General features: G+C 38.7%; 1 protein-coding gene and 2 pseudogenes across 1 annotated transcript; 2 read left to right on the forward strand and 1 right to left on the reverse strand.

Annotated features, from left to right (window-relative positions):
• The first annotated feature begins 436 nt into the window (after positions 1-436).
• On the forward strand, positions 437-3,521 carry LOC110727241 (annotated as a pseudogene).
• Positions 3,522-15,351: 11,830 nt separating this feature from the next.
• On the forward strand, positions 15,352-18,900 carry LOC110727169 (annotated as a pseudogene).
• Positions 18,901-21,944: 3,044 nt separating this feature from the next.
• Positions 21,945-23,758, reverse strand: LOC110727242. Its single transcript, XM_021906809.1, has 3 exons — positions 23,480-23,758; positions 23,031-23,396; positions 21,945-22,484 (listed from the first exon to the last, which is right to left on the reverse strand). Exons 1-3 carry the CDS (start codon positions 23,756-23,758, stop codon positions 21,945-21,947), a joined length of 1,185 nt encoding a protein of 394 aa, XP_021762501.1.
• Positions 23,759-25,506: the final 1,748 nt, after the last annotated feature.

Raw genomic sequence — 25,506 nt, forward strand, 5'->3', positions numbered from 1 at the left:
ACTTATGCTTACTTTGACTTACTAAAATTTACCCATAACAAGATAAATTAATTTTTTTGTGTAATTGAAGAATAATATAATTAGAGGAACCAAGAGACACAAATGAAGAGACAAATATGAAAACTAAACCATTTTATTTTTAAGGGATTGAAAGCGTTTGGATAACAATGCATCTTGTGTAAGACTGGACATACTATGTGGCCGGTTGTAAAAGAACAAAGTAACCCCTACATAACATTAACAGAGTTACCTCTATAACACTAACAAATTAAACCCATAATAATCGATCACACGGTGTGAGCATGTGGTCAGTCACGTATGAAAATTTGTGTTGGGATAAAGAAGAGGTTATTCAATTTCATTTTTTTGTTTCAACTAAAATGTAAATAAAAAATACTTCCTATAAACTAGTAAAACTTGAATTTTTACATTTGAAACAGAGAGGTCGGGTGAAACTAAAAGTCTAAGTGAAGCAGTTAACTGAGAAGTGAGTTTGGAAGATGAACGGAGGAAAAGAAGCAAAATTATGGCCGGCGATAGGAATCGATCTCGGAACCACTTACACATGCGTCGGAGCATGGTCCCCACAACAAGACCGCGTTGAGATAATCACCAATGAATTAGGCAACCGTACGACGCCGTCTTGGTCGCATTCAACGATACGCAGCGTCTCGTTGGCGAGGCTGCCACCAACCAAGCCGGGAATAATCCTACCAACACCATTTTTGGTTTTTTTTTCTTTTTCCCTCTTCTTTTATGCTTTAAAGTTTTGTGCTTTATCATTTTTTTTTTCCTTATTTTGAAACCCTCAAAAATAGTAATATTGTAATTTTGTATACCCTTTATTTTAGAATAACAAAATGTATTTGGATGAATTTGATTTCTTCTTGTATTATAGATGTTGTATGGAAAAATTAAGAATATTGTTGAGATTATCCTATTATTGCTGTTTTACTACATAGTTTAAGAAAGAAGCACAAAAAAATTTTTGGGTCATCTTGTTTTGGATCATTACTCTTTTGGGTCGAATTGGAAGTAATGGTGATAGATTATTTGGAGATGTTCGGAAAATAAATGTCTTGTTTATTGAAATAGAAAGCTCAATTAAAGTAGTGAAGTGAGGTTGGGAAGGAGATAAGTGTTTATAAGGTTATGTTAACTTTAGCAGTTAAAAGAGTATAGTTTGAAGCTAAATCGTAATAAATTTGCTCCATTTTAAATGATGTATGAATTGGTCGGGAAACACTTTTAAGTATTTCTTCTTTAAGATGATTATAAAATAGAGCTTTTTTATGAAAGAAATTTTACTGTGAAGTTAGTGGCTTGTTATGTGAGCATAGTACAAAGTATTGAATATCGAAATTGTCTCGTGTCAAACTGGCTGTCTTCTTAGGCTTTTGGTCTTGAATTTGATATTGTAAACAATTAAGATTAAACAAACTCATAAGTTTTCAATTAAGGAAAGGGCAGTAAAGATCAAACACTTGAATATAAGATGTGATCAGATTTTTGTTTCTGAGCTAGCAGTCGCTGTGCTTAGTTAGCTATAATATGTAATCATAATTTGCAAGTGTCTTGTAAAATTTGTCAACTCGTCTTGAACTTTTTCTGCCATGTTATTTGCAACTTACATTTGAAGAGGGAACATGTTTTGTGTAATTAGCCATTGCTATTTGTATTAGTCACTTTGTGACAGTAACTTTCAGTTGGTATTATAATTTTAGATACTATTGGAATCCAGTGACGGGATTTGATTTATTTTGGAGATGATGATGAGATCCTTTTTTTTTTTTATCTTTAATTTCGTAGATGCTAAGAGGCTTATAGGTAGAAAATTCAGCGATGAAATGGTACAAAAAGACATTAAGCTCTGGCCATTCGAAGTGATTCCTACTGCTGATGGAGAGGATTTCAAGAAGCTTATAATTGTAGTTACTTACAAGGGTGAAGAGAAACAATTTGCTCCAGAGGAGATATCCTCAATGCTTCTCATGAAGATGAAACAGATATCAGAGGCGTATCTTGGTTCAGAAGTTAAGAATGCTGTTGTTACTGTTCCTGCCTACTTCAATGATGCCCAGCGGCAAGCAACTAAAGATGCTGGTGTCATTGCTGGCCTGAATGTTATGAGGATAATTAATGAGCCAACCGCAGCTGCCATTGCATATGTCTTGATAGGCAAGGTACTAGCAGTGATGTGACAAAGAATATTTTGGTTTTTTGACCTTGGTGGTGGAACTTTTGATGTCTCTTTTGGTCGCAATCAAGAAGGGTGTTTTCGAAGTAAAAGCTGTTAGTGGGGATACCCACCTTGGTGGAAGAGATTTTGACAATCGATTGTTAAGCCATTTTATTGCTGAGTTTGAGAGGAAACACAAGAAAGATTTAAGTGACAATCGTAGGGCTGTTGGAAGGCTGAGAGCTGCTTGTGAGAAGGCTAAGAGACTCCTTTCTTCAACTACAGAGACTACTAATTGAGATTGATTGCCTTTTTGAGGCAGTAGATTTCTCTTGTAGCATTACTCGTGCCCGATTTGAAAAGATGAATATGGATTTGTTCCAAGATTGTATGTTACCTGTTCAAATGTGTTTGAGAGATGCCAAGATGGAAAAGAGTGAAATTCATGATGTTTGTTCTTGTGGGTGGGTCAACCCGAATACAAAGATTCAGCAATTGTTGCAAGATTTTTTCGATGGAAAGGAGCTTTGTAAAAGTATTAACCCAGATGAGGCCGTGGCGTGTGGAGCTGCTTTTCACGCTGCAATCTTGGCTGGTGTAGGTAGTAATAAGAACTCTGTGCTTGTGGATGTTACTCCTCTGTCCCTTGGTATGCAATTATACTTTGGTAACATGAAAGTAATAATTCCTCGGAATACGTCAGTCCCAACGAAGATGATCAGCAGAGTTAGTACTGCGGTTGACTACCAGAAAACTGTACAATTTCCAGTATATTGAGGGTGAGAGACCCATTGCTAATGAAAACAACTTATTGGGCCAATTTTCTCTGCATATCCCTCCAGCACCTCAAGCGTCCCTCAGTTTGATGTCTGTTTTCAACATTGATGTTGATGGCATTTTAACTGTGTCTGCAGAGCTTGTTGGCACAAACAACAAGGACCAAATCACCATCGCCAATCACAGTGGGAGGTTATCAAAGGAATCGATTGGCAAGATGATGAAGTCTGCCCAAAAGTATAAGGCTGAGGATGAGGAGCGCAAGAAGGCAGCCATGGTTAAAAACAAGTTGGAGAATTATATATACGAGGTTAAGGGAACCTTAAGAGGTAGTGGAACGAAGATGAATAACAAGGACAAGAGAAAAGTGGGTGATGCCATTGAGAAGATAACCCAGTGGCTGGAGTGGAACTATTTGCTTGCTGAAGCTGTCAAGTTTGAGGAGAAAATAGAAGAACTTAAAAGCATCTGCAAACCTATGTTCGCAAAGATGCACCAGCAGGAGGATGGTACTCCTAAGGCTACCCGTGGTTGCTCCAAGATTGAGATTATAGAACTCGATTAAGCTTTAATCATATAGCGAACCTGATCACAACTATTTTGTCATTAGTCTTTTAGTACAAGTGATCCATTAGGCAGATATGAATATGGCTGTTGATTTTATCAGCAAGTGCCTGTACAGAATGTTCCCACCTGAGTACTTGCAGTTCTCATGTATGCCTTGCTTTGCTATGATATGCTTGCTCATTTTTTGAGCTTGCACCCTGATTTAGAGGCTGTTTGCTTACATAACTGTCTGCTTGTCATTATTATACCTGAAACTGAAAGTTTAAAAATAAGATAAAAGCTAATAATGTCCCGCTTCAGTCTCAAAATGCTCCTCTCCATTTATTCATTTTTCCCTTAAAAATTGGGTTAATTGAATGGCAGGTAAATCGGAATATGCGTATATGCAATTTAGTATTAATTTTTTTTTCTCTATACAGTAGGGATGGCAATGGGTCCAAGGCAACACATGAGTATTTGTCTGCTGTCATTCTCGTTGTCTTTTCTATTACCTGTTTCTAGCAATTTTTGAATCTCTAATCAATAAAGGGAGCAGCAGTGACTCTTCAAAGGTAAGAATAATAAAAATTGATATAATCTGCTGGGTTTGGAAATAAGCAGTCAGACCCTCTAATTACAATGTTCAGAATGCTTTGAATGAACTTCATTTTCCCTGCTAAATTATAACACCCTGTTTGTGCAGCTGATCATTTTTGATACTTTGCTTTTGGAAATGTAGTCTTCCTTTTTGCAACGAGCATCCAGCCGTCCTAGGCCTTCAAGTCATAGCCTCATAGGCATGGACCAAGCATTGGAAACTCATTTATTTTTGGACGAGATGACAGCAATAGCTGGAGCTCAATGACTTTGCTGACTCCCTCAATCTGGTAAGCTTAATTCACAAGTCATTGTAACTATTAAAGGGAGCATCTATTCTCAGTTTTAAGCTAACTACAGTCCTTAACTTTTTATCCACACTAAAGCATACAAGTTCCCTACTTACAATTAAATTCAAGTGAGACTAATAATGAATTCTGGATTGATGTCCCCATATCTAAAGTCTGGTGTGTATGTTACTATGATTCTTCATTTCACCGTAATTGCCTATCTTGGATCCTTGAAACTCGGTTGTAGGCTAAATAATAGAAAAAATGACTTTGTTCCCTTATTGACTTATTAAAAGAACAAGGACAGAATTTGGTAAAATGTAACCATCATACACGTATGTATGTTAAACTAACCTGAAAAAATACATTAGTTCTAATTATTTGCTATTAGACTGCCTCAAATTCGACGTAATTTGGAATAAAGACCTGTTCAACTTTCACCTGCTGTAACTGATAACAATTTATCACAATCTATGCATAAACCAAAGTATTGTATGTTTATACTAGCTAAAAGACGCAGCTAATTAAATTAAAAAACTACGGATTTGTGTTACTAGATAAATTCCATTAGGCAGATATGCAGTTCTTGTGTATGCCTTCTTTGCTATAATAAGCTTGCTCTCATCTTTAGCTTGCACCATGATTTGGAGGCTGTTTGCCTAAATAGCTGTTTGCTTGTCATTTTGTTGTTCCTGAAGCTGAAAGTTTAAAAATAAGCTAAAGCTTATAAAGTCCAGCTTCTGTCTCAAAAAGCTCCCTCCATTTATTCTTTATTCCCTTAAAAATTTGGGTGATTGAATGTCTGGTAAAATGAGGTATGCATCTACGCAATTTGCACTAATTTTTCTCTTTAGACTTTAGAGTAGGAATGGCAATAGGTGCAAGACTTGATCTAGACCTGATTAGACTTGATCCATCTTTTTGGGTTTGGATCCAAAGAATTTAGACCCAACAGGTCTAGGTTTGTATGCTCTAACAATTACAGACCCAAATCCTATTTGACCTGATCCATGGACTCGCTTGATCCAAAAAACCTAAAGAGTAATTAAAAGAAAATAGTGTAGGGAAATAGATTGTTAAAATTTGGTGTGACTGTGAGTTGTAACTCGTAGTACGAGTGTTTTGACACCAGATCCGTGTGCGTGCACACCCTTGTCTATTGGCGATGAGGGCGCTAGCTAAGTGTGGAAAGGGCTCCTAAGCATGGAGCAACACAAGCTGGAGACAAGTCTGATGTGCACTCTTGCCTATTGGTGATAGAGTGGAGTCAAAGGTTGATCGAGGCTTGTGACTGCAAGCAGTTTGAGGTGGGCACAAACGGGTCTGATGACTAATTTTACTTGTTTTAGAGTCTCTTTGGATTTTTTTTTTTTTTTTTTTTTTGTTATTTGGGTGGTTTATAACTTGTAATATCAGACACAGTCTTTGGTGTAGGCCATCCTTTCACCGCCTCAATCTTTGCTAGATCTACTTCTACTCCATCCTTGGAACCCAAATGACCCAGAAATGCTACCTTCTCCAACCAAAACTCACATTTAGAAAACTTCGCATAAAGTTTGTTCTCCCTTAAGGTTTGTAGAATTGCCCGCAAATGTTCTACATGTTCCTCTTTATTCTCAATGTGAGTTTCTTTCTCTTTGTTGCTTTTTGTTGGTGATGTATATTTAGGTTGTGATTTGGGACTTGTCTGGTTTGGATAGTGTTTTCAAAATTCTTTAGTTTTGAGGGAAAGGGTGATCGGGTTGGCTAAAGAGATGAAGAGGTTATATGATATTGTGAATAATAATGAAGCTAATATGAATACCGCGACGAGACAGTTTATAACTATGAAGAAACAGTTTGACGATGCGGCTAAGAAGGTGATCGAACTAGAAAGTCGGTTAGAGGAGCAAGCAAAAAAGATGAGGAGCAAGCAAAAAAGGTGGATGAGAAAGCCCAACAGCTGAAGGACCAAGCCAAGAAACAGAAGGAACAAGCCCAGCAATTGGAGGACAAGGTTGTGGTTATACAAGATCGAGATGAAGCTTTGTCAAAGGTGAAAGAAGAGTTGTCGACAGTTAAAAGGACTTGGACGACGCTTTAGATGAGAGTGTTAAATTGGAGATCAAGCTTAGGGTTTAGCTGATGAAGGAGTACCTAGATGGGAAGGCTACAAAGTGGCGTCTGCAGGAAGAAATTGATCATTTCTTGGCCAACGGAGGGACTATTGTCGAGCTGGAGAAGATGCTGTAATTGTTTCGACTGCGAAGTCGGAACCTCATACGTCGAATGTTGTTCCTCCTACCACTAACAAAGCTTCGGCACAACCAACGATTGGTGAAGGTGTTGGAGACAATGCCCCTATCGACAAGATCATAAAATATGTCGTCGAAAGAGTGAATGCTAATGGCGAAGCTAATGCTTGAAGGCCATTGCTTGTGATGGTTTCTTTTTGCTATGTATTTATGCTTTTGTTTTGCACTTTGATACTTTAGTTTTTCACTTGGATGTTTTCGTCATGGCTTTTGAATATTTTTGTTTGGATATTATTGTCTTTTTTTCCACTTGATGGCAAGTGGTTCTTGAAGCTGATGGCGAAGCTGATGCTTGAAAGCCATTGCTTGTGCTGGTTTCTTTTGCTATGTATTTATGCTTTTGTTTTGCACTTTGATACTTTAGTTTTTCACTTGGATGTTTTCGTCATTGCTTTTAAATATTTTTGTTTGGATATCATTGTCTTTTGTTCCACTTGATGGCAAGTGGTTCTTTTGAACACTGTTATGACTTTTGTCATAGCTTTGCACGTAGTATTTTCCCTTTGTCTCGTCTGTTACTATTGCTTTGCATGTGTTATAACTTTGTTCTGTGAACAGTGTGCAAAACGTAAGATCAATTTTGAACAAAATTTAAAAACCTGAAGAACACTTATATGAAATTTAGTTGAATCATAAAATGAAAATACTGGAAAGAGCGAACATTTGATAAAGCAAATGGTTAAAGGAGTAAATTCATTGATGCATAAGAATTGAAAAAACTTATTAATTTTATTCAATTGTCATTGTACAAAGTATTCATCGAAGGCTTTATGTAGCATATGTATACTCGAGTTTTGGCCTTCATTGTTTGCCAATGCCCCTTGCGCCCCAGCGTCGACGCTGAACACTGAAGACTAAGTTCGTAGTTTAGGTATCAGGTGTGGCGTCGGACGCTAAGGTCAAATTTGCCCGGGCTTCGTTTCGTCATAATGTTTTCGTTTGACCGGCGGCTTTCCTCATCCCTTTGAAGGATGTCAGTGTAGCCAACATCTATCTTTTTGTCATTTGTCGTGATTTTTGGTCATGACCTGAGTTCTTTGTTTCGTCGCTTGTGTTTCGTCGATCGTTGTACTACAAAACCAACATGGTTAGAGTACCAATGGCCGTTGGCTCGGCCAACGACCCTCTGATGCTTAAGTCAGAACTCGTAGTGAAAAATAGATAATCAAATGTAAGTAAATCAAATGTGAGATCGGAGGCGTTACCTACGTCAGCGGACACTTTTTGATATTCTAAAAGTAATAGTTTCACAGATGAGTTGTGTTCCAACTTCTTGGAACAGGTTTACCTTCCTTGTCGTATAATCGATAAGCGTCATTGCCAATGACTTGGGTGATCAGGTACGGGCCTTCCAATAGGGGAGCTAGCTTTCCGTCGGCGGGGTCTTTTGCATTCTGAAACGCTTTTCTTAGCACCTAGTCGCATAGATGGAACGCCTTTGCTTTGACTTTTTTGTTGAAGCTTCTGGCGACGATTTGCTGTTATGCTGCCATCTTGATTAGGGCTGCTTCACGCATCTCTTCGACTGCGTCTAAGTTGCTTTCCATTTCTTCTTAATTTCTTTTTTCCGCCATCAAGCCAAATCGAGACGTAAGGAAATCGACTTCTACTGGGAGGACGACTTCACATCCGTAGATGAGGGAGAAAGGCGTATGTCTTGTCACGGACCTTGGAGTTGTCCTATTAGCCCACAGAACGGATGGGAGCTCGTCGGCCCACCTGCGGCCTTTACTTCTTTAACCTTTTCTTGATGGCATTCATGACGACCTTATTGCTGGATTCTGCCTGTCCGTTGGCTTGGGGATATCTTGGTGTCGATGTCCTTAGCTCTATTCGGAATTTCCTGCAAAATGAACGAGTTTTGTCACTAATAAACTGTGATCCGTTGCAAGAGACTATCACCGACGGAATGCCGAACCTGCAAATAATGTTAGTTCATAAAAAACAAATTCTTTGTCCGTCACCTGCTTCAAGGAAATTGCCTCGATCCATTTAGAGAAATAATATGTTAGTGCTAGCATGTAAACTTTTTGTCCTAGTGCAGTAGGTAGCTTTCCGACGATGTACATTCCCCATCTCATGAAAGGCCATGAAGATAAGGTTTGGTGCAAGGATTCCGACGGTTTGTGAACCGTATTGGAGAATCGTTGACAGCTATCACATTTGGCAACGTACTGGATGGCGTCTTCGTGGAGTGTTGGCCAGAAGTATCCTTGTCCACCTGCAAGGGTTCCGACGGTTTGTGAACTGTATCCCTTAGTACACTGTAAAAACGTTCCGTATCCACACCAGTCGTTGTCGTTGTAGGTGTCATCAACGGGAAGGATTACTTTTGTGGATACGGAACGTTTTTGCAGGTGGACTAAGGGAATCGATGTAAAGGTGGTCTTTTTTAGCACGGAGGTTAAGTTTGCAAGTGCATCGGCTTAGGAGTTTTGGTCTCTTGGGATTTATTGGATTGTGAAGGGGTTGAAGTGTTTTGATTTTTCTTTGGCTACTTCGAGGTAGGCTGGCATTTTGGAGTCTTTTTCTGTAAAGTCTCTTGTCATCTAGCTGACGATGAGGAGAGAGTCATTGTATACGTTTAGGGATGTTGCCCCCAGATCTTTGGCGACGATCATTCCTGCAATTAGTGCTTCTTATTCTGCTTCGTTGTTCGTTGCTTTGAAATCGCAAGATATAAATCGCACTATCATGTCCCCTTGTGGCGACTTTAGCACCATTTCTAGGACAGCTCCTCGTTAATTGGACAATCTGTCGACAAACAGGATCCACTTGCTTTCTTTTTCAACGTTGTTTATTTCTTCCACTTCCTTGTCATCTGTGGCTTGCCGATCGGGGCTAAAGTCAGCCAAAAAATCAGCCAATGCCTGTGACTTTATTGCTCTTCGAGGTTGGTACTCAATGTCGAACGTGCTTAGTGAAATACTCCATTTGCCCATACGTTCTGTTAACTCTGGTTTGCTCAAAACAGACTTGATAGGATAATTTGTCATCACCACTACGTGGTGGGTTTCAAAATAATGCCTTAATTTTTTAACAGTAGTAACTAAAGCAAGAACGAGTTTTTTAAGAGATGAATACCTTACCTCGGCTGGGAGTAATGCTTTACTTACTTAGTAAATTGGTAACTGCCCGGCGTCGTCGTCTTCCCTAGTCAGGACAGCACTGACGGCGAAATATATAGCTGCAAAGATTCGTTAAGTTTTGGTTTCGACAGGAGTGGTGGCGTCATTAAATATGCCTTTAAATCCTACAATGCTTTCTCGTGATCGTCAGTCCATTCAAAGCCTTTATTTTTCGTAAAACATTGTAAAAGAGATGGCATTTGTCTGACGATCGAGAGATAAAGCGATTTACGCTGACACTCATCCTGCCAATTTATGGGTTTCCTTAATGTTTTGGGGGATAAAATATTTATTAAGGCCCAGAATTGGTCGGGATTGGCTTCAATTCCCCTTTGCGTTACGACATAACCAACAAATTCACCAGCAGATACTTCGAAAGAACATTTAGTAGGGTTAAGTTTCATACCATACTTTCACATAACCTTAAATATCTGACGAAGGTGGTCGACGTGATCTTCTGATTTCTTGGGTTTAACTAGAATGTCGTCAATGTATAGTACACCTCCATTGTGTCGCCTAACTGGTCCTTGAACATTTTGTTGACGAGTCTCTGATACGTCGAACTTGCATTCTTTAGACCAAAAGGCATAACTTTATAACAATATATACCTCTATTCGTCATGAAGGCCGTCTTTTCCTGATCGTCGGGATGCATGAGCATTTGATTGTATCTGGAGTAGGTGTCCATGAACGTCAAGAGCTCATGACTTGCTATTGCGTCTACCATGGCGTCGATGTGTGGCAATAGGAATGGATCTTTGGGGCATGCTTTATTGAGATCGGTGAAGCCGATACATATGATAGGCTAAATTCTTATCACCTAATCAAAAGTAATTCCTAAAACCACTAACTAAAATTGATAGGGAAGTAAGGTCGAATCCACAAGCAAACAACGTTCTTCTATTCCTAATTAATTATTATAATCTAAATTATTAAGAAACAAATAAGGTTTGTATGAATTAATCTAAGGAATAATTAATAATAAAAAGCCTAGGGTCACAGGTTCACCAATAATTAATACTCAAGGATAAAACATAACAAACAACGATTAATATTACAAACATAACATGATTAACAGGCTCTCGCAATTTATTAATCAACATAGATCTAACAGGCTCTCGAAATTTACTAGTTCTAAGTTCATATTGAAAATAGTCTTTAATATCACATCTGCTCGATTCATCAATTCAATATTACTATACTCTTACAATCAAATCACATCTGCTCGATTCATAATCCAGTTGTAAAGAATTAAAACAATTCAATAAGATTTATCATGCAATATCAATAATCAACCAAAACAATTCATCCCTTCATATTTGTTATGGCTCCCCCAAGAACCCTAGAAATTAACTACGCACACATATTTAAATATAAACTAATCAAAGCATATATAAAAGACATGATTAAAATCAAAGCACAAAAATCTAAAGCAATTAAAATCCAAGCGATGAACAAAGCAATAAAAGAGATGAGAAATAATACCGAATAAAGGAAATATGAAATTGCACTAAAAGGGGAAAACTTGAGTTAAACAATAATCCCTCACTAAAATCTCTCTAAAAGCTTAAGAATGAAAATTGTAATCTAAAAACATAGCTAATAAAGCTTACAAAAAGAGTTTAAATACTAAACCCCAAAAATAACTAAAATGATAAGTCCTAAATGTCTCTGGAAATACTCGCGCCCGATCGGGCCCGCCTTTTTCTTCACACAGCCTTTCTGGGCATCCGCCCGATCGGGCCCGGTCTTTTTCTAGGCCGAGTTTTTCCTTCTTTTTTTCCTTTCGGCTCCAAACATTTATGGCCCAAATTTACTCCTTCCTTGGTTCATTACTTAGACCAATTCCACGAACCAAGCCATTAGTCACCAAAATAATGGGTCTTAGGCTACAAACGACGGTCATGAATGTGACCATAGCTTCGATATCTCGTAGTGGCCGGAAAACCATAGAAATCACCAACAAATCGGGGAAATTCCTACAAAATAAATGCCAACTCTACAAAACACTCGAAACCACACATTAGTACTAAAAATAGCCCTGAAGAGCTCAGATATGCATAAAAATGGCCGTGGAACGAGGGATAAAATAGAATATAAAACACATATATCAGCATACTCTCCACTTGCCATTTTTCTTGCTGACGACGACGGCATTTCCGAGCCAATCTGGATATTTCACTTCTCTTATTTTCCCTGTATTGATCAGCTGTTGTACTTCATCGTTGATGATTTTGTTTCGTTCTACGGCAAACTTTCCACACTTCTGCTTTACGGGCTTGTGATTCAGATCAGCGTTTAGCTTGTGCGAGATGACAATTGGATCTATGCCTGTCATATCTTCATGCGACCACACGAAACAATCTTTATTCTCTCGAAGAAAGGCTAGGATAGTATTTTTGAGTTCGGCGGTTAAGTTGGCTCCGACACGGACGATTTGATCTGGTTTTTTAGGGTCCAGAGGTATTTCGTCAATATCTAGGTCGTTAGGATTGTCTGGTGTCGCGCCTTGCTGTAATTGCTAGGTGGATTTCTTGCACGGTTTCAAGGTTTTTTTGTAGCAGTTTTTGGCTTCACGGGGTTCTCCTTTAATTTCTTGGATTCCCTAGGGGGTTGGAAATTTGAGAGTTTGATGGTAGGTGGAAGGGATGGCTTTTAGTTTGTAAATCCAGGGTCTGCCCATGATGGCATTATAGGCTGAGGGGAAATCTACGACGTTGAATTTGGTTTGAGGGTTTAGGCCGCTAGCAAAGGTGGGTAGGGTTATGTCTCCGAGAGTTGACATCGTTTCGCCGCTGAAACCCGACCAATACTGTTGATCTTCTGGTGATGTCACTATCTTTCAGCCCCATTTCTTCCATGGTCTTCCGGATAGAACATTTGCGGAGCTTCCTCCATCGACCAACACCCTTTTAAGCAAACAATTCCCAACCATCAATGAAATTACCAGAGAGTCTTCATGCTCTTTGGTGATGTTGTTGATGTCATCATCGTCAAAAGTGATGGCCATTGCTTCGAGCTTTTTCTCCAAAGGATCTCTTGGTTCTTCTGGGACGGCAGGATCACTCGTCGACGTCTTTGCAATTCTTTTAGCTGTAGAATAGGTTAGACTACAAATATCTAAACCACCAGAAATAACATAAATTACTACCGTAGGTGCGAGTGGTTTGGGAGGCTTGTTCGTCGAATCGGCTTTGGCGTCACTGCCTTTCTTCTTTCCCATCAGATGCTTGAGGTTGCCTCTCTTCAGCTAGAAGGCCACTTCTCTTCTCAAAACATAGCAATCTTCCGTTTTATGCCAATGGTCACTATGGAACTCGCACCATTTGCTCATATCTTTCTTTGAATCTGGCTTATAACTCTTCATCGGTCAACGGACTTTGCTTCCCAGTGGCTCCAGCGCATTCACCACTGCTACTACGTCGAAGTCGAACCCATACTCTGATATCTTAGGGTATTCCGATGCATCGGCAACCTGTCTTTCCTGCACATTATTAACAGACCGTGATCTACCTGAGGTTTCGGAGGGTTGTGTCGCCATGATCCACGCTGGCTACTTTGAACCTGATGGTGTGGCTGGAGCTACGATTGGCGATGTCCTCGTCGAAGCGCATTTGCGCCACTGCTCTCGTCCGGACCCCTTCAAATGTTGAGTAGGGGGTACTTGACCATGTCTTTGAAAAGATCGGAGTCAGTATGCAGTCCACGAAGGAAGGCTTCAATGGCAATCTTGTTATCGACGTTCTTGATGGAGACCTTCTCCTTGTTGAATCTGGTCCAATAGGTCCTGATGCTCTCTTTTGGTCCTTGGACGATTCAGTACAAATCGCTTGTTTGCTTGTCAAACTACCTGCTGCTTTCAAAATAGGAATAAAACTTGTTAATTGACATAGCAAAGCTAGTGTACTACCTGGTTCGAGTTTGCGGAGCCATTTGAGGGCGGGACTAGTCAGCGTCGCGCCAAAAGATTTGCACATGCATGCTTCCCAACACTCGAACGGAACTGATGCTTGCCACATCCGCTGCTTGTAGTACTCGACATGATGCTCTGGACAGGTAGTGCCATCATAGAGAGAAGTGAACGTCGGCAGCGACAATCTTCTAGGGATGCGAGCTCTGGACAATTCGGGGTGTTGCCGCAAATCCGTCGGGAGCCTCTCTTTGGACTAGGATCGGGTCACTTAGCATCCTCTTCATCATGGTCAGCACTCTAAAATTCTGCTTCTCTAGGACGGCTAGCCTTTGTACTAAGAGTTCAGTCTGGTTCGGCTCACGGTCATTAGGCTAACGCTCGTTCTCTAGAGTCTGAAAGCTTCCTTGTTGTCCGTTGTTCAAGATTTGGGCATCAGCATCCATTTCGTCGCCGCTTGTCGCTATATCGGTATCATGCGGGGAGTCTAGCACTTCCAAGGGATGCATACGCGGTATGATTTCCAGTTTCCTTGGGCATCGACGATGGTTGCTCTGGGCGGACTCTAGCTATTGTCGAAGGGTAGTTGCATCAAATGCTGACACTTCTTTTTCACGGCTAAGGCGTTCGTTGGATTCTTGGGCTGCAAGGAGATCGACCTTGGCTTTCTCATAGGCCTCTCTCAGCTGCTCGGGGGCCATATCACCAGGTTCCATCACGAACCTCTCTCAGCTACTCGGGGGTCATATCACCAGCTGCTCGTTGGATTCTTGGGCTGCAAGGAGATCGACCTTGGCTTTCTCATAGGCCTCTCTCAGCTGCTCGGGGGTCATATCACCAGGTTCCATCACGAAGGTTGGGTTTGGGTTTGCAGGGTTTTGAGGGTTTTACCTAGTTGTATCCCCACAGACGGCGCCAAATTGTTTATGCTAAATTTCGTTAAGTGGGATTGAATAGCAAAATTTAGGTTACGAATCAACTAAATAAAACCTTAAATGAAAGCGATAACAAAATAAAGAAAAACAAAAGGAATTGGTGACGCGAAAAACCCAAAGAAGGTAAAAACCGCGGGTAGAATGAGGATCTACCAAACTTTCACTATGTAAAATATCGAACAAAAGGGATTACAATGTATGATCAATGTGATTTTAGTAGCTAGGTTGCAATGTGTCTAATGTCGATGGTTCCTTTCCCTTATATAGATGATGCCTAGGGTTTAATGTGGCCGTTGTAGAATAATAAGATGCTTCCCTTGATATCCGGAACTATCTCCTTGACTCACGGCACTTAGCTTAGCCCAATAACGGTTTGATTTTACTGATGGGAAACCTAGTCTTTCCAGCTTATCGCTCCCTAGAAAATAGGGGAGTTGTTATCTTTGCTTCGTCCGCCGAGTCTGGGCTCAGTCGTCGATCTTCGCTCTTCGTCGTTGACCCTTGCTGACTTATGCTTACTTTGACTTACTAAAATTTACCCATAACAAGATAAATTAATTTTTTGTGTAATTGAAGAATAATATAATTAGAGGAACCAAGAGACACAAATGAAGAGACAAATATGAAAACTAACCATTTTATTTTTTAAGGGATTGAAAGCGTTTGGGATAACAATGCATCTTGTGTAAGACTGGACATACTATGTGGCCGGTTGTAAAAGAACAAAGTAACCCCTACATAACATTAACAGAGTTACCTCTATAACACTAACAAATTAAACCCATAATAATCGATCACACGGTGTGAGCATGTGGTCAGTCACGTATGAAAATTTGTGTTGGGATAAAGAAGAGGTTATTCAATTTCATTTTTGTTTCAACTAAAATGTAAATAAAAAATACTTCCTATAAACTAGTAAAACTTGAATTTTTACCATTTGAAACAGAGAGGTCGGGTGAAACTAAAAGTCTAAGTGAAGCAGTTAACTGAGAAGTGAGTTTGGAAGATGAACGGAGGAAAAGAAGCAAAATTATGGCCGGCGATAGGAATCGATCTCGGAACCACTTACACATGCGTCGGAGCATGGTCCCCACAACAAGACCGCGTTGAGATAATCACCAATGAATTAGGCAACCGTACGACGCCGTCTTGGGTCGCATTCAACGATACGCAGCGTCTCGTTGGCGAGGCTGCCACCAACCAAGCCGGGAATAATCCTACCAACACCATTTTTGGTTTTTTTTCTTTTTCCCTCTTCTTTTATGCTTTAAAGTTTTGTGCTTTATCATTTTTTTTTTCCTTATTTTGAAACCCTCAAAAATAGTAATATTGTAATTTTGTATACCCTTTATTTTAGAATAACAAAATGTATTTGGATGAATTTGATTTCTTCTTGTATTATAGATGTTGTATGGAAAAATTAAGAATATTGTTGAGATTATCCTATTATTGCTGTTTTACTACATAGTTTAAGAAAGAAGCACAAAAAATATTTTGGGTCATCTTGTTTTGGATCATTACTCTTTTGGGTCGAATTGGAAGTAATGGTGATAGATTATTTGGAGATGTTCGGAAAATAAATGTCTTGTTTATTGAAATAGAAAGCTCAATTAAAGTAGTGAAGTGAGGTTGGGAAGGAGATAAGTGTTATTAAGGTTATGTTAACTTTAGCAGTTAAAAGAGTATAGTTTGAAGCTAAATCGTAATAAATTTGCTCCATTTTAAATGATGTATGAATTGGTCGGGAAACACTTTTAAGTATTTCTTCTTTAAGATGATTATAAAATAGAGCTTTTTTATGAAAGAAATTTTACTGTGAAGTTAGTGGCTTGTTATGTGAGCATAGTACAAAGTATTGAATATCGAAATTGTCTCGTGTCAAACTGGCTGTCTTCTTAGGCTTTTGGTCTTGAATTTGATATTGTAAACAATTAAGATTAAACAAACTCATAAGTTTTCAATTAAGGAAAGGGCAGTAAAGATCAAACACTTGAATATAAGATGTGATCAGATTTTTGTTTCTGAGCTAGCAGTCGCTGTGCTTAGTTAGCTATAATATGTAATCATAATTTGCAAGTGTCTTGTAAAATTTGTCAACTCGTCTTGAACTTTTTCTGCCATGTTATTTGCAACTTACATTTGAAGAGGGAACATGTTTTGTGTAATTAGCCATTGCTATTTGTATTAGTCACTTTGTGACAGTAACTTTCAGTTGGTATTATAATTTTAGATACTATTGGAATCCAGTGACGGGATTTGATTTATTTTGGAGATGATGATGAGATCCTTTTTTTTTTTTATCTTTAATTTCGTAGATGCTAAGAGGCTTATAGGTAGAAAATTCAGCGATGAAATGGTACAAAAAGACATTAAGCTCTGGCCATTCGAAGTGATTCCTACTGCTGATGGAGAGGATTTCAAGAAGCTTATAATTGTAGTTACTTACAAGGGTGAAGAGAAACAATTTGCTCCAGAGGAGATATCCTCAATGCTTCTCATGAAGATGAAACAGATATCAGAGGCGTATCTTGGTTCAGAAGTTAAGAATGCTGTTGTTACTGTTCCTGCCTACTTCAATGATGCCCAGCGGCAAGCAACTAAAGATGCTGGTGTCATTGCTGGCCTGAATGTTATGAGGATAATTAATGAGCCAACCGCAGCTGCCATTGCATATGGTCTTGATAGGCAAGGTACTAGCAGTGATGTGACAAAGAATATTTTGGTTTTTGACCTTGGTGGTGGAACTTTTGATGTCTCTTTGGTCGCAATCAAGAAGGGTGTTTTCGAAGTAAAAGCTGTTAGTGGGGATACCCACCTTGGTGGAAGAGATTTTGACAATCGATTGTTAAGCCATTTTATTGCTGAGTTTGAGAGGAAACACAAGAAAGATTTAAGTGACAATCGTAGGGCTGTTGGAAGGCTGAGAGCTGCTTGTGAGAAGGCTAAGAGACTCCTTTCTTCAACTACAGAGACTACTGTTGAGATTGATTGCCTTTTTGAGGCAGTAGATTTCTCTTGTAGCATTACTCGTGCCCGATTTGAAAAGATGAATATGGATTTGTTCCAAGATTGTATGTTACCTGTTCAAATGTGTTTGAGAGATGCCAAGATGGAAAAGAGTGAAATTCATGATGTTGTTCTTGTGGGTGGGTCAACCCGAATACCAAAGATTCAGCAATTGTTGCAAGATTTTTTCGATGGAAAGGAGCTTTGTAAAAGTATTAACCCAGATGAGGCCGTGGCGTGTGGAGCTGCTTTTCACGCTGCAATCTTGGCTGGTGTAGGTATAAGAACTCTGTGCTTGTGGATGTTACTCCTCTGTCCCTTGGTATGCAATTATACTTTGGTAACATGAAAGTAATAATTCCTCGGAATACGTCAGTCCCAACGAAGATGATCAGCAGAGTTAGTACTGCGGTTGACTACCAGAAAACTGTACAATTTCCAGTATATGAGGGTGAGAGACCCATTGCTAATGAAAACAACTTATTGGGCCAATTTTCTCTGCATATCCCTCCAGCACCTCAAGGCGTCCCTCAGTTTGATGTCTGTTTCAACATTGATGTTGATGGCATTTTAACTGTGTCTGCAGAGCTTGTTGGCACAAACAACAAGGACCAAATCACCATCGCCAATCACAGTGGGAGGTTATCAAAGGAATCGATTGGCAAGATGATGAAGTCTGCCCAAAAGTATAAGGCTGAGGATGAGGAGCGCAAGAAGGCAGCCATGGTTAAAAACAAGTTGGAGAATTATATATACGAGGTTAAGGGAACCTTAAGAGGTAGTGGAACGAAGATGAATAACAAGGACAAGAGAAAAGTGGGTGATGCCATTGAGAAGATAACCCAGTGGCTGGAGTGGAACTATTTGCTTGCTGAAGCTGTCAAGTTTGAGGAGAAAATAGAAGAACTTAAAAGCATCTGCAAACCTATGTTCGCAAAGATGCACCAGCAGGAGGATGGTACTCCTAAGGCTACCCGTGGTTGCTCCAAGATTGAGATTATAGAACTCGATTAAGCTTTAATCATATAGCGAACCTGATCACAACTATTTTGTCATTAGTCTTTTAGTACAAGTGATCCATTAGGCAGATATGAATATGGCTGTTGATTTTATCAGCAAGTGCCTGTACAGAATGTTCCCACCTGAGTACTTGCAGTTCTCATGTATGCCTTGCTTTGCTATGATATGCTTGCTCATTTTTTGAGCTTGCACCCTGATTTAGAGGCTGTTTGCTTACATAACTGTCTGCTTGTCATTATTATACCTGAAACTGAAAGTTTAAAAATAAGATAAAAGCTAATAATGTCCCGCTTCAGTCTCAAAATGCTCCTCTCCATTTATTCATTTTTCCCTTAAAAATTGGGTTAATTGAATGGCAGGTAAATCGGAATATGCGTATATGCAATTTAGTATTAATTTTTTTTTCTCTATACAGTAGGGATGGCAATGGGTCCAAGGCAACACATGAGTATTTGTCCGCTGTCATTCTCGTTGTCTTTTCTATTACCTGTTTCTAGCAATTTTTGAATCTCTAATCAATAAAGGGAGCAGCAGTGACTCTTCAAAGGTAAGAATAATAAAAATTGATATAATCTGCTGGGTTTGGAAATAAGCAGTCAGACCCTCTAATTACAATGTTCAGAATGCTTTGAATGAACTTCATTTTCCCTGCTAAATTATAACACCCTGTTTGTGCAGCTGATCATTTTTGATACTTTGCTTTTGGAAATGTAGTCTTCCTTTTTGCAACGAGCATCCAGCCGTCCTAGGCCTTCAAGTCATAGCCTCATAGGCATGGACCAAGCATTGGAAACTCATTTATTTTTGGACGAGATGACAGCAATAGCTGGAGCTCAATGACTTTGCTGACTCCCTCAATCTGGTAAGCTTAATTCACAAGTCATTGTAACTATTAAAGGGAGCATCTATTCTCAGTTTTAAGCTAACTACAGTCCTTAACTTTTTATCCACACTAAAGCATACAAGTTCCCTACTTACAATTAAATTCAAGTGAGACTAATAATGAATTCTGGATTGATGTCCCCATATCTAAAGTCTGGTGTGTATGTTACTATGATTCTTCATTTCACCGTAATTGCCTATCTTGGATCCTTGAAACTCGGTTGTAGGCTAAATAATAGAAAAAATGACTTTGTTCCCTTATTGACTTATTAAAAGAACAAGGACAGAATTTGGTAAAATGTAACCATCATACACGTATGTATGTTAAACTAACCTGAAAAAATACATTAGTTCTAATTATTTGCTATTAGACTGCCTCAAATTCGACGTAATTTGGAATAAAGACCTGTTCAACTTTCACCTGCTGTAACTGATAACAATTTATCACAATCTATGCATAAACCAAAGTATTGTATGTTTATACTAGCTAAAAGACGCAGCTAATTAAATTAAAAAACTACGGATTTGTGTTACTAGATAAATTCCATTAGGCAGATATGCAGTTCTTGTGTATGCCTTCTTTGCTATAATAAGCTTGCTCTCATCTTTAGCTTGCACCATGATTTGGAGGCTGTTTGCCTAAATAGCTGTTTGCTTGTCATTTTGTTGTTCCTGAAGCTGAAAGTTTAAAAATAAGCTAAAGCTTATAAAGTCCAGCTTCTGTCTCAAAAAGCTCCCTCCATTTATTCTTTATTCCCTTAAAAATTTGGGTGATTGAATGTCTGGTAAAATGAGGTATGCATCTACGCAATTTGCACTAATTTTTCTCTTTAGACTTTAGAGTAGGAATGGCAATAGGTGCAAGACTTGATCTAGACCTGATTAGACTTGATCCATCTTTTTGGGTTTGGATCCAAAGAATTTAGACCCAACAGGTCTAGGTTTGTATGCTCTAACAATTACAGACCCAAATCCTATTTGACCTGATCCATGGACTCGCTTGATCCAAAAAACCTAAAGAGTAATTAAAAGAAAATAGTGTAGGGAAATAGATTGTTAAAATTTGGTGTGACTGTGAGTTGTAACTCGTAGTACGAGTGTTTTGACACCAGATCCGTGTGCGTGCACACCCTTGTCTATTGGCGATGAGGGCGCTAGCTAAGTGTGGAAAGGGCTCCTAAGCATGGAGCAACACAAGCTGGAGACAAGTCTGATGTGCACTCTTGCCTATTGGTGATAGAGTGGAGTCAAAGGTTGATCGAGGCTTGTGACTGCAAGCAGTTTGAGGTGGGCACAAACGGGTCTGATGACTAATTTTACTTGTTTTAGAGTCTCTTTGGATTTTTTTTATTTTTTTTTTGGTTATTTGGGTGGTTTATAACTTGTAATATCAGACACAGTCTTTGGTGTAGGCCATCCTTTCACCGCCTCAATCTTTGCTGGATCTACTTCTACTCCATCCTTGGAACCCAAATGACCCAGAAATGCTACCTTCTCCAACCAAAACTCACTTTTAGAAAACTTCGCATAAAGTTTGTTCTCCCTTAAGGTTTGTAGAATTGCCCGCAAATGTTCTACATGTTCCTCTTTATTCTTTGAATACACCAGTATATCATTTATGAACACTACGACAAACTTGCCCATAAATGGATGGAATACCCTATTCATCAAGTCCATAAAGATTGCTGGAGCATTCGTCAATCCAAATGGTATTATTGTGAACTCGTAATGTCCATTCTTGTTCTAAATGCAGTCTCGGGAATGTCTTCGTCTGCGATCCTCAACTGATGGTATCCAGACCTTAAACCAATCTTAGAAAACACAGATGCGCCTCTCAATTGGTCGAATAGGTCATTGATTCTTGGTAATGGGTACTTGTTCTTTATAGTGACCTTATTCAACTCCCTGTAGTCAATACATAACCTCATACTTCCATCCTTTTTCTTAACAAACAACAATGGCGCTCCCCAAGGCGATGCACTTGGTCTAATGTACCCTTTTCCAATAAATTCTGTAATTGCTCCTTTAACTCGCTCATCTCTACAGGTGTCATTCGATATGGTGCTTTAGAAATTGGTGATGTTCCTAGGACTAACTCTATTGTGAAGTCAATTTCCCTCTTAGGTGGCATTCCAGGAATCTCTTCTGGAAACACATCCAGAAATTCATTCACCACATCTATATCCTCAGGCTTAGCTGCCTCTTCATGCTTTAAGTTCCTCATACTACAAAAATATACTGGATGCCCTTTCTTAATGTACTTTCCCAACTTCAACAACACAGATATGATCTTTGGGCACTTTGCCTCACCATGCTTCTAGTATGTCACCAACTCATTCTCAGTTGTAATCATCTTTACCTTCTGTGATCGGCAACTAATCTATGCACTGTACTTGCTTAACCAATCCATTCCCAGAATGATATCGAAGTCGCTTAACCCAAACTCGATGAGGTCAGACAGAAACACTTTTCCCTTGATTTTTAATGGCACATCCCTAAAGGTTTTAGTACACTGCACTACCCCTCCCGTGTTCAAACAGTGGGATAGATTTGAAACAATGACCTTTGAAATGAAAGAAAAAGTTGCACCAGAATCAAACAAAACTTTAACAAGAATAGAGTTAATAGAAAAGGTACCAGTGATAACATCTTTCGTGGAATCGGCCTTATGTCTACTCATCACATTCAACTTGCCTGGAGCTCCACTCTTCACCTGATAATTCCCATTGTTATTGCCCTTCGCTCCATTCTGTTGTGCCCTTTTGTTTCCTGAATAGTTGTAATTTCCCTGAAAGTTCCTTTGAGCCCCTCTTTGATTGTTGCCCTGCTTGTTGCGATTAGGATTTTTGGAAAAGCACTCATACTCCCTGTGCCCTAGCTTGTTGCAAGCACGACAAGTAACCAAATTACCCTCACAATCCTTACCAGGGTGATTATTTATGCACCTCTTACAGAAATAATGCCTTTCATCCTTATTATTTCCTTGGTTTGAGTTCCTATTCCCTCCATTGAAGTTTCGTCCACCTTGACGATTATTGCCTTGGAAATTATTTTTGTTGAAGTTGTTGTTGTTGTATATTCTTCAACCTTTTTGGAGTGGGGGTTCGATGGAAGAATTCTTAGAACAACACAGCACAGTCAACCCCATTTGTTAGAACAACTTCCTTTGAGTCTCTGCACCTATCCTTTTTTTATTGTTGCTTTCTGAATCTTTATTTTTTGCTTTTGACAAAAGGAGTTGGCTTAGGATTACCCATTTTTATTAATTCCAGGGTTTCTCTGAATTTGAAAGTTTTCACTTAGTAGGTCTCCATACTAAGGCTCAAGCCAATTAAGTCCGTAGCGTCTATCGATTTCGCCATATCCCCCCCCCCCCCTTCTTTTTAAGATTAGGATCTCCATGTGATGTCCTTCCCTTTTATTCTTTCATGGTGGTACTTTTGCTTCTTGAAATTATTTTGGTTACCATGCGGGTTTCCAGTACTTTGCCCCATCTAATTTCTCTTTTCTCTTTTCTCTTTTCCTTTCCTTCCACCTCACCTAACTCTTTCTTATTCTTCAACTCCAACGCATACAGGTGTGCAGCTCTACCATACACCTCATCCAAGGTTTCAAACACATGTCCACACAGCTTTAGTTGCAAATCAGTAGTCAATCCAGTCTCAAACTTCCTAGCTTTTGCCTTTTCTGTAGAAACAGACTCTTGGGCAAACTGTGACCGCTCGATAAACTTTGTATAGTACTCAGTGATCGACATCACTCCCATTGCTAGGCTTGAAAATTCCTCAGCTTTCTGTTTCCGTAATAATCTAGGGTAAAACTTGTCCCTAATCTTCTCTTGGAACATAGTCCAGTTAAACCAAGGTAATGCTTTGATGGTAGCTTCATTTTGTTGCCACCAAAGGTCAGTTTCACCTCTGAGATAATAGGTAGCACAACCCACTTTCGAACTTCTGGGTACCCTACTGCCCCAAATAATCTCTCAAACTCCCTTAACCAGTTTTCCAGTACTGTTGGATCAACCTCTCCTTGATAAGTTGGTGGCTTGCTTTGTGCCACCTTCTTGAATAGCTCTCCCTGAGCATCTCCATTATTGGTTGAGTTCCTAGCTAATTGTTGGGCGACCGCTGCCAACTGTCTCCCAACCTCACTTAGTTCTCCTCCATCATTATTTTTACCACTTCCTCCTGCCATCTGTCTTCGCCTGAATTAAACAAAGAGTCTTTATTAATTATGGTCTTGGTTAGCTCTCAAGTTAGACATCCATCTAACTAACTTACACCCTTCGTACATACACATTTAAATTTTAAGCTAACAAATTGAGATTGCAAAATTACAATTCCCAAAATTGCAGCTTGATCAATCAAATATTGAATGCTAACCAACCATACATTTAAATAAAGCATCATAATAATAAAGAAAATAATTCCCATGATTTCCCGGAGTTTAGAAATAAATTATTGGAATATATTGGAGTAAGAAATGGCTAATTGAAGTAGCGATACGAAATGGATGATTTAAGAACGAAATGAATTCATTGGCAAATAAATGAATTATTTGACAAGAAACTAAATAGCATTTGATTGCTGAGTAGGAAAATGAATAGAGTAATGAAATAAAATGAGTTCGAATAACCTACGCAACTCAATAGGTTTATTGACTCACTATGGACATGCCACTTATTGCTTTACTGAAAATGTAATAATTGAAATGCAGAAAATGAAACTAAGAATCCTAAAAAAAATAAAAACTACAAAAATCTAGTCATTTCGAACATTGTCCTTCTTGTCCTTTGATTGTTTGTAGCTTCCAGGATCAAATTCCAGGTCATCTTCATCCTCCATTTGTTCAGGTGTCTCTGGGTTTAGCTCTACTTGAATGAACTCTTCATCTTCCTCATCATCAGATGAAATATCAATTATGATGAGTCTATTTTATATGTATTTTTATTCCCCGTCCCACGGTCATATTTGTGCTTATTTGAGCTCTACGGAACTATTTTTATTACTAATATACGTATTCTAGTGTTTTTGTAGAGTTGACATTATTTTGTAGGAATTTGCATATTTATGACAATTCCCGACCTTATTGAGCTACTACAAAAATATTAGAGTTGAGTTGTATTTTATGATCGTATATTTGAAGCCCAAGGCCTAATCAAAGGAATTTAATTTGGTGATTAAGGGCTCGATTCATTTGGAATACTAATTTTATTACAAGTCCAATACTTGAATATCAAGAAGAAGGAAATTGGGCCAATTAATATAAAAGCACAAGTTACAAATCCAAGATTAAAAAGGCCCAGCTCGCTGCAATGTTGACCGGGCCCGATCGGGCAGAGCCTAGCCCAATCGAACACGCGTGGTAGAATCTCGTTGTTAGTTGGAAGTGTTTGGTAGATTGGGCCTTGTTACAAAAAGCCCAACTTGTTTTAAAGGAGGCGGTTAGAAGTAGTAGGTTGGTTAGGATTATAATCTTAACTCTTTAAATACTTGTAGGAGGTTAGGCTTTATTGGGCACGTAAGTTTTACAAGATTTATTTTTAGTTTAGTTTTGTTTTATTTTGTTAGTTTTAGTTTAGTAATTAGTTTAGTTTTTCAATTGTCAGATACTTTGTTTTCGTAATTTTTAGTTGTTTACAGTATTGTTACTTTGGTCTTCATATTATTCTTGCTATTCTTTAGTCTTTGTTGTTACTGTTTTCATACTAGCTAGTTTATATTATTATATTGTTGTTAGTTTATGTTTTGTTTAATTGCTTTGATTAGTTTAGATAGATTTAATTATATGCGAGTAGTTTAATTCTAGGGTTCTTGGGGGATCCATAATTAATATGAAGGGATTATTTGTTATTATTGATTATTGATATTGCATGATAATTTCTTATTGAATTATTTTAATTCTTTACAATTAGATTATGAATCGAGCATATGTAATTTGAT

The sequence above is a fragment of the Chenopodium quinoa genome, unplaced genomic scaffold (assembly GCF_001683475.1).
Source record: "Chenopodium quinoa cultivar QQ74 unplaced genomic scaffold, ASM168347v1, whole genome shotgun sequence".
Lineage (NCBI taxonomy): Eukaryota > Viridiplantae > Streptophyta > Magnoliopsida > Caryophyllales > Amaranthaceae > Chenopodium > Chenopodium quinoa.